This window comes from Arachis ipaensis, chromosome B07, assembly GCF_000816755.2.
Source record: "Arachis ipaensis cultivar K30076 chromosome B07, Araip1.1, whole genome shotgun sequence".
In the NCBI taxonomy this organism is placed as follows: domain Eukaryota; kingdom Viridiplantae; phylum Streptophyta; class Magnoliopsida; order Fabales; family Fabaceae; genus Arachis; species Arachis ipaensis.
Genome location: NC_029791.2, coordinates 119,016,232 through 119,026,548, shown reverse-complemented (window position 1 = coordinate 119,026,548; position 10,317 = coordinate 119,016,232). Strand labels below are relative to the sequence as shown.

Genomic DNA, 10,317 nt, shown 5'->3' with positions numbered 1-10,317 from the left:
CTGAATTGGTGCCAATACTCTAGTGTATGTGCTTAGAACCTTCTTATGCTTGGCCATTCTTCTCATCAAGTAGCAACGGATCTCTTCCAATATGGTAAGAATGGATTTTCCCCTGTAGTGGTTTATTTTGGCGTTCCAAACTTCAATCATGTTGTTTGTCACGTTGTCAAGCTTAGGCCAATAGCTGAAATGGGCTTTGGTCCAACAAGATGGTTGGAAATTTGCAAGATAGGCCATGCACCCTCATTCATTCTCTTCAGCCGCTGTATGTGATGCTGGAATTCAGCATCTGTGCTACTCCTTGCACATGCCCAAACCATCAGAGATTGGATCATCAGAAAAGACATCGGCCTCTCTATTGTCATCAGTGTATTCTTCATTCATGTTGTTATTACCGTCATCTCTCTGACCGAAATTCATCTCATCTTCTTCCGACCATTCAACATCTTCCATTATTGGGTGGTCAAAAAACAAGTACAACTCATTAGTTTCTCTGTCCTCCCTCTTTGCATCACACATCTCTCTAATTTTTTTATCTCCATAAATAGGGTGTAAGCTTGCTTCCATGCTAGGGGCTCTTGGATCATACCAACACATCTTCTTGAATTCATGGTAGCCAAGATCTTCAAACAATTTCTTCAAGTCAAAGTAATTCACTAAGTCCAGATCCATCGGAGGAAATCTTTTTACATTGCCATTAAGATAGAGAAGTTCATCCTTGTTATCTTTGACAAAGCTCCTCCCATGTTGAAACACAGGGGTAACCCACTCAGTCATCTGTAATTTACAAAGATGGAATAGCACTATCAATGTCAGAATACTAAACGTTACCCTTAAATTCGAAACTTCTACCTAGTAATGGCATACCAAACCCTACTTCTCTTATTTGGATAAAATTTCATAATTAGATTAATCCATCAATACAATGTGTTTATCATGAAATATTGAGTCTTTTTCATGTTAACCTCATATATCTATGCACCACAACTCTTATCAGTAACACATGTGAAACAGTATCAAAGAATCAAAAACAATTTTTATTTCCAGCAACTAATAGTATTCTAATAGAAACAATTACTACATGGTCACACCGTTAAACAATGGCAACAATGATCAACTATACCATCAACAACTTAATAGATAAACTCATAACTATACTAACCTCGACCAGTGGTAGTGGTGAGCGATACACTCACAGTATCTTCTTCTGCAATAACTCTGACTCGTTCAAACCCTAGCGTCGACAATGTCAATGGAGGTGGTCGGAGGACTACAAGTTGACGTGGTGGTGGCTTTCTTAGTAAAACCTAGGAGAAAAAAGGGAGTTCAGAGTAATTTCGTTTTGGTGGAGGGAAGGTGATGAGTAGAATTTACGCAACATAAATTCCTCCGGCAAGTATACCGGATCGCTAAGTTATAACTCACTGTTGAGTGAGGTCGATCCCACAGGGATTGATGGATCAAGCAACTTTAGTTAAATGGTTTCTTTAGTCAAACAAATATTTGATGATTTTGTGTGATTAACTCAACAGAAAAGTAAATGACATAGAAAGTAAAAGTGCTGAATCTAAATGACTGAATAATAAAGGGCAAAAAGTAAATTGCAGAATAGTAAAGAGCGGAAACTTAAATGACAAGAAAGTAAAGGCAAGAATGTAAATGAAGGGAATGTAAATTGCATGAAAGTAAAAGGGATTTTGGGTATTGGGAATTAAAGGAAACTAGAAATTCAGAGGAATTTAAATGAAGAAGAATAATGGGTAAGATTCATTAGAGGTTGGAGATGTCATGATTCTTCATGAATCAATGGGTTTCAACTTCCTCTCAATCATATGAAGTAGATCCATGGCAGATTATAAATAATTGAATTCCAATTTCTCTTAACACAATCAATCGCCAATCTTTTGATCTAATTGTTCACGAGAAGAGCTGAAACTCAATTTCTAATCCAAAGGCCACATAACCTTCAGGATCTCAATTCAAAGCGGTTATATGTCACGTACCAACTAAGAATGTATTGATCAAGTAGATTATGAGAGTTAAGCCTCAAACTAAATCCTATGATCCCTTTCTCAAGGCTCACATAGAAATTCAAGTAGATCCAATCCCCCCTCTCAGTAGTAATTGGATCTATGAAGCACAAAAGCTTTCCCTTAGATAAACAACAATTGAATTGGGAAGAAGAAGAATTGCATTAATTCATTGGAATTACAACAGCGCCCTCCCCTAATGAGTGGGGGTTTAGTTGATCATCGCTCTAAGAGAACTTGAAAGAAATTGAAAGTGCATGAAAGTAAAACTACGCTAAGTACAAGCAAGTACAGAAATGTAAAGTGTAGTGATCTAATTCCTACTCCATAAGCCTTCTCTTGAAGTTCAAAACTTCATCTATTTATAGCACTTTCTCCCAAAGTCTTTACTTGATGTACTTGGGCTTTTGGACTTTGTAATTCTGGCGATTGGACCTGGCACTTGGTGCTGAGCGTGAAAAGTGAGCGCCAATTATTGTGCGTACGCACCAAGGGTTATGAGTACGCTCCTTTGCAATTTTCACCAGTTGTGCGTATGCATGAAGGGTTGGGCGCACGCACAAGTCCAAATTTCTTCTTGAATTACTCATCAATGACGCTCACTTGCGAGCTTGAGTGCGAGCGCTGGGGGCGAGCGTGACATCTCCCAGGAGAGCGCTACGCTTGCTCAAGAGCATCACCCAAAGAGCGTTGTGCACATGAAGATTGGCGCTCTCCAGCAAGCTTGCTAGAGAGCGCCACTTGAGAGCGTGGCATTGAGCTTCCTTGGATTGTTCATCGAAGACGCTCTCTGGAGAGCTTGAGTGAGAGCGTGGTGAGCGAGCGTGACACTTCCAGGAGAGCGCTAAGTTTGCTCAAGAGCGCCCTTTGAGAGAGTGACATTGGCATTGTTGGTGATTGGCGCTCTCCAGCAAGCTTGCTGGAAAGCGCCCAAAACGAGCGTGACACTGAGGTTGGTGTGCTTGTCTTGGCGCTCTTGAGAGAGCTTGAGATGGAGAGTGGTGTATGCAAGTGGCACTCTCCAGCAAGCTTGCTGGAGAGCTAGTGGGGAGCGTGGGATAGCTTATGAGTGAGGCTTTTGACAAAGGTTGGCAAGGTGTGGTGAAGGTTGCTGAGGTTGGGCAAGGTTGTTGAGGTTAGTGACAAGGTTGGGGAGAGTTGTGACAAGGTGTGGTGTGGCTTGACGGTGTCAAGGCAAGGTGACAAGGGGTGGTGCTGTCAAGGCATGATGTGAAGTGGCGCTAGTGTGCGAGCGTGGAAGCAAGTGCCCTTCAATTTTAGTGCTGATTTTCCCCGCGACGCGTACCCGTCGTCCATGTGTACGCATCGTCCACGTGTACGCGTCGTCCTTGATTATGGCGCTCTCCAACAAGTGTGGACACGAGCGTGATGGCGAGCGCTGGGTCTTAGCGCTCTTGGAGGCGAGCGTTGCAACGAGCGTGGCGCTATCAGCCTTATCACGCGTACGCGTTGCCCACGCGTACGCGTGACCCTTGTATTTTCACCTTATGACGCGTACGCGTGACCCTTAACGAAGGCGCTCTTGGACAAGCACTGCAACGAATGCTAAAGGAGAGCGTTGATGCCTCTCAGGACTCTATATCTGTGCCCCTGTCACAAACCAAAAAAAGTGCATCAAAGTGTTGGTATTTCATGATTTAACTCAAGGTTTTCTATCCTATCCAAATGCATGAAATCACTTAATCAAACCATCTTTTAAATACCACTTCTTGCATTTTATAGCTCTTGTTGTTTCATGAATTAACCACAATTTCCATTTATTTTTTATGCATTACTTCATGCAGAGATATCTCATAAAATTTTATTGTTTATTAACTACATTTGCACAAAATAAGACTAAAAATTACTAATAATAACAAGTAAAACCAACAATGATACTCATGCATCCGAAGGCCAAAGAGATGCTTCAGTCTTGATAGACTCTTCCTTTCACAAAACGATGTCGTGTCCTATTCCAAAATGTAGCATTTTGTATCAATCCGTCCAGGGACCAATTTGTCCTAATGAAACACGTGGAACTTAATGGCTGACTCATCACAGTCATGCGACACATCACCTCTTTTTGTTAGTGGTTAACGGAGATGAGAAAAAAATGATCAATTTGTCTGACGCCAAAAAACGTTGAGGACTAACGGAGTGATTAATTTTAGTTGGGAACTAAAACGTCCACTTTAGAATTCCTTAGGGATCAATTTGGGTATATACTCTTCTATTAATTCATCATGTAAAATTTAACGGTGGTGTTTATATGTATTGTTCCTTCTGCTATGACATAAATAAAACATGTCACAACAGATAATAACTTTTGGAGCAAAACTTCACTTGTTTTAGTAGAATTCGTAATAAATAAAGAATAGTTGATAAACGTTATATGAAAACTATATCCTTTCCATACTTACGTGACAACAACGAAACATGCACTCCCAATTTTGTTTCATTTTGTACTATTCATTGATAAAAAATATATGTCCAATATTTATTATCGTGAATGATCTAATTGATATTTTTTTTTTCCTTCAAAAACTAATTAATCAAAGATCAAAATTCTTGAAAATCTAATTGTCACTTCCCTAGTAATCTTTTCATATTCGAGTCACTAATTCACTATGAGTGTTTTAATATGCATCCCAAGAAGAATTCGAATGTCTCTATTTTAATATCTTATCAGGGTCCATGGTTCAAATTGTAGCCTTTCCTGTATTTCTTTAAATTGTTTTCCCTTTTTCATAAAAAATTCTATTTTAAGTTTTGCAACAAAAGATGAACAAAATTTGCCTACCAAATACTAGATTAATAAGATTTTCTTATACAAGATCTTCATCTGCGGTTGCAAAATCTTCAAAATTGAAAGCTTATAGTAATTAAATGGGATAAGTATTGTTTTGGTCCTTCACGTTAAGGGTCGGAATCAAAACCGTCCCCAACGTAATTTTCGATTTAGAATCATACTTAACGTTTTTTTTTTTTATTAAAATCGTCCTTTTAATTTTTTTTGGACAAAAATACCCTCACCATTACCAGCACAATTACCTCCTCCACCAACACCAACACCGCCACCACAACCACCACCAGCACCACCACTAACACCAACACCAACAACCACAACCACAACCACCACCACCCCCACCAAGACCACCACCAAGAAAGCAGAAAACAACACCAAACAGAAATAGAAACAACACCAAACAGAAACAGAAAACAAGAAAGCAGAAGCAAGGTGTGAGGCGGAGGCGGCGAGGCGTGAGGCGGAGGCGGCGACGTGAGGCGGCGACGCGGACTTAAGGTTTAACTTGATTTTAAAATTGTCCCTAAGGTTTAACTTCTTCTTCTTCCCTTCCCCCTTCTTCTTCTTCTCTTCCCTCTCCGCAGGAGCAAAAATACTCGCGTTTTCTTTTTTTTTTTAATTTTATAATTTTTTTATTATAGGGGTAGTTTAGGAATAAATTAAAATTTTATTAGAAATGATGATTTTAAATTCAAATACGACTTTAAAGATGATTTTAAATCAAAATATACACCAGAGACAGGTTCGATTCCGACCCTCAACGTGAGGGACCAAAACAATACTTATCCCTAATTAAATCTTTTCGTGCTTTTAATCATTTGCCCCCACACAAGGTACAATATTGAATAGAGGAAATTCTGCATTGTTGTGTACTGAGAGATGAGAGATGGGGAGATGAGAGAGATGAGAGAAATTCAACAATTCGACATATAAAAAGTTCACTATAACATTTGTATCAAGGTTGCATACCAATACTAAGAGAGGTTTTAAAATAACTAATAAATTAAAGGCAAAAACAAGAAAATAAAATGAAAATACTAGGGTAAAGAACCTACATAAATTACAAGTGTCCCCAAAGGTGCTACCATCAATTTCTTAGAGCTGTAAGAATTGATAACAGAGAACCTAGTTACTAGTATTACTGATATAGATCATGGAGCAGAAAAATATAGTAAAGCACCAAATGATGAGATGGTAAGCATGTCGTTAGAAACTCAAATTCCCATGGTTGTTTTTATCAACATCCACAAATCAGTTCAAAGAGTTACAAATGAGTATGCAATAGATAAGAGCACCTATGACAGACAAAGCAACAGGGCCAAAGCCACCACAAAATTGACAAAAATATTACAATGCCACAGGGATCATCAACTTGACAAGTAATAACACAAGTGCAGATGTCATGGCGGATGATGGAATAACCAAGGAGCAAGCGGCAGAAGCACCAGAAGAAAGCGCGCTAATAGGACCATTTGCCGGCGGGAATCCTGGAAGACCTGTTGTTGAAGGAACCACTGAGGATTTGGGCGTTCCTAGACCGATTCCATCTGATTGAGGTGCTGGTGCTGGTGCTAGTTCTGAATCTCTCCTTATAGATGTAGGTGGGGCAATGAGAGGGGGGAATTCCCTAGACCCTGCAGCATCATTGAAAATATATTTAGAAGACATCTAAAAACTTGCATTTTTTTTTCAGGGTGAGTTCGGGAGAGTGGGAAACAGATTAAATCAGGAATTACAATCTACAAAATAGACCCTTCTTGACCACCCCACCAGCCTCTAGAACAAATTAAAGATTGCTATACTTCCCGCATTCACCTTAATCTCGATAATAATGCTAGACAATACTAAATTTAAGCTCCTCTAGTTTCCACAAACAGTTTCTACTTCAAGTTTGCATACAGCGTTCATCACAGAGTATAGGTGTCGTGTGTTTAGACTAGGTATTTTCAGGTTTCAAACAACTTAGAATCTTCATATCACTTGAGCAGCTTTCAAGTTAAAAAGAAAGAAGTTATATTTCAAAATTAACCAGCTTCCAAATGTTCAGGCTAAGGATAATATAATGAACATAAAAATGACAGAAATTCAGACATCCAACATTTTGTACTTTTGTCCCCTCAATATTGAGGCAACTTCAAGCAGTGGAATAGAAAACCTAGCAGTAGCACTAAAATTTGCTGGCGTTCCACCTAATGTAAACCCAAAATGAAGAAGAATTCCATTTTTCTTTTCTTAATTTGACAACAGAACAATTCATTTATAATCGGTGTAATGGAAACATGATTAGAAATGAAGAATGCAATCTTATGACACATTTGGAATCTAAATATATAAATTGTTGTTACAATCTGACCTGGACATCGAGGTTGAAGGGATGGTGTCAACCTGCAGGTTGGCAGGAATGAACGAATAAACTTAAAAGTGCAATCAACAAAATAGATACTACTGATATCTATCAACGAGGAAAGCAGGTGCAACGAGTATAAACATACATTGTCATTATGGTTCCATTAACAATGCCATCATAGTTACAAGAAGTAACATTGCAGCCGCCACTACCTTGTTGGATCGTAACATTCCCAAGCATAAGATTGCTGTTTTTACATTGCATGCTGGAGCAAGAAACAGCCAGCGAAGCCGGCATACAATACAAACTGCAGAAAGAGTGAAAAAACCCAAATGCACTATAGTTAGAAACAGAAAATTTCGAACCTCCATGTTTACCCTCATACCAAACTTGTGAACCTAGAAGAGAATCTAAAATTATTTACAAGGAGGAAATAACTATATTGCAAAACACAAAAAAAATGACAAAGGTGCCAAGTAAGTACTTAAGATCCCGCGGTCCACAGCTACACTGCACACAATGCCCTGCTGTAATGGCATAACTTCCATTGGGAACAAGCAAGCCAAAATCAGAAGAAGATCTTGGGAAATTTGAAGCACAAGCTACAACAAGAAACAAATACTGTTACCAATTGAATTGAAGAACGAGTCACAAGCAAGGACCAAAACATATACATAACGAATTCAAAAAAAAAAAAAACATCAATCTAAAAATGTTGACAAACACAAGCCTAAAACTCAAAATTGATGAGTAATATTGGGTGTGCATTGGATTAAAATTCCTTCCAAGTCCCCATTTTAGAGAAAGGGCTTTACCAAACCACAACATCAACCCGAAATTGCATAGCCAATTCCTTAAAAACGTTTTTCTTTTCTTTTTAATAAACGCAATTACAAAACAGACCCTAAGAAAACAAAAATTCCTAACCACCTATATATACAAATCAAGGATCACAGCAACAAAAGAGAGGTAACCAAAACAAACCAATCATAATCCAAAACAGGAAATTTTACCCGGAATTGGAATGGCAAGAATATCACCATCAGTAATAGCAGTACTTCCCATGGCATTAACATCCATCAAATCAGTTAAAGTAGTGAAATACCTGGCCGCAATAGCAGCCAAAGAATCAACAGGCTGAACCACATAGGACATGTAAATCGCTGGAAGTGAATTATCAGTGCCATTAAAACAAGTACAAGGAAGAGGCACCAGAAGGCTCTGACCCACATCAAGAACCGAAGGGTCACTTATGGAGTTAGCCTCCGAAAGCTGGTCCGCAGATACCAAACCTCCATATACAGAGTCTGCAATGGAAGAAAGCGTGTCCGAAGGGCGAGTCCTGTAATGCGTTGAAACCGATTTTCGGATCCCGTCGACGCAGGAGCATGAAATTGGAACCTTGATGAAGAGCTTGGAAGGGAGAATATGGTGCTCCACGTCAGGGTAAGATATGTCGATGGCGTTTGCGGTGAGGAGAGAAATAGGGTCGATTTGAAAGAGTGAAGCTACCTCGGAGACTTTAAGGTCGGTGTAGAGTGTGTAGCCTAAGAGCGCGTTGCATGAGTCGTTGTTGGTGCAGGGTTCTATGGTGGATTTGCATGTTGCTGGTTTGGGAGCTGTGAGAATCTGCAAGAGTAGCAAGAACAAAGTGCAGTGAAGAATGGTGTCTTGCTTTGGCATTCTTAGCATAAAAAAAGTGAATTTCTTTTTCGGGATGGAGATTTTCTAGGGTTTGTTTGGAAGAAGAAGAAGGAGAAGAGTGCTTGAATGGGGTGAAAAAAAGGAGCTTGGTGTGTTTTTTCAAAAGGAGTTAAACCAAACAGGGTACAATGTGTGTCGTATAGTTGCTCTGCAACGTGTTTAAGTGGAGAGAAGAAAAAGGGTTTAGGGTTTTCTGCGTTTTGTGTGATTGGGTTGTTGGTTTTGTTTGTTCCAGTGAGAAGGAAGAGTGTTGGAGAGTGGAAAAGGTTTTGATTTCAGAGTGAAAGAGAAAAGAGAGAAGAGAGAGAGGTTTGAGTGAGTGAGTGAGTAGGAGACAGGTGGGTTGCATAGTTAGAAGGACAAGGACAGGGACAAGAGGGTCACACACTAGTCACATTCTCTGTCATAGAGAAGAGATTTCTCCATTACTAGATGTGCTGGACTATTTTGTCCCTCTCCCCAAATCATTATATCTAAGATTGCAATTATTATTATTTTTTACTCGCTATTATAGAGAGAAAGAGAAAGAGTAGGAATGTAAACTATATTCAATAATTAATATAAAATGATTTTTTCAGTTGAATTGATTGAACCATTCAACTAATATATCATTTTTGATAACCGATTCAATTTTTGAAATTTTGAAAAAAATTCTGCTTTATTATTTGGAAATTATTTTTTTTTAAAATTCATTTTTCACTTGTCCTTTGGCATGGTTTAATAAGACGGGGATGTTTTAGTAATTTGGCAGTTTTCCTTTTTCGTTTTTGTGGTCAATCAGGTATGGCCCACGTTCATATTATGTGGGTTCGTATAGTGTTCCTTTTCAGGGATTTGAGTTAGGAATTTATGGGTTTCTTGTTGCCTTGGTATACACCATAGCACCAATTTGATACCTTGCCTATGGTTACCCAAGTCGGGAAAAGCATATTAACAACAGAATTTTAGGTTTAGAACAACAATTTAGAAAACAAGGAAATCTTTACTAGGCAAATATTCTCTCGTAAATATATTTTTTTAGTAAAGTACGATTTACCTCGTAGAGAATACAATATGGCTTAAGAATGATATTTCATGATTGTGATTACATTATGTTCTATACATTTCATAACAGTTTTAAAATATATATTATTGTAACATGTTATATATACACTAAAATTAATCACTAACAAAAAATATATATTATTTAATTTATTTTAATATACATTATATATTGCAACGTATATTTAAATGATTGATTTTTTTATTTACATCATAATTGTTTATTTATACTAGTAAGACAAAATAACTATAGTGCACTACTAACTACTATTATTATTAGGGGTGGCAAAACGGGTCGAATCTGTCGGGCCGATCTGCTAAACCCGCTAAAAAGGCGGGTCGGGCTAGGATTTGGAGCCCGCTAAATTAAAAAAACTCGCCAAACTCGC

At 38.4% G+C, this 10,317-nt stretch overlaps 1 protein-coding gene across 1 annotated transcript; it reads right to left on the bottom strand.

Moving 5' to 3' along the window:
• LOC107606064 (lysM domain-containing GPI-anchored protein 1) lies at positions 5,901 to 8,904 on the bottom strand. The gene is made up of 5 exons (XM_016308030.2): positions 8,197 to 8,904; positions 7,668 to 7,785; positions 7,329 to 7,490; positions 7,190 to 7,221; positions 5,901 to 6,470 (listed from the first exon to the last, which is right to left on the bottom strand). Exons 1-5 carry the CDS (start codon positions 8,873 to 8,875, stop codon positions 6,184 to 6,186), a joined length of 1,278 nt encoding a protein of 425 aa, XP_016163516.1. The 5' UTR covers positions 8,876 to 8,904; the 3' UTR covers positions 5,901 to 6,183.

Coding starts and splice junctions, on each gene's coding strand:
- LOC107606064 (XM_016308030.2), bottom strand. CDS start 8,875: ATGCTAAGAATGCCAAAGCAAGACACCATTCTTCACTGCACTTTGTTC. Junction 7,786..8,196: donor TCTTGCCATTCCAATTCCGG/GTAAAATTTCCT, acceptor TTCTTGTTGTAG/CTTGTGCTTCAAATTTCCCA. Junction 7,491..7,667: donor TGTGGACCGCGGGATCTTAA/GTACTTACTTGG, acceptor CTCTTTCTGCAG/TTTGTATTGTATGCCGGCTT.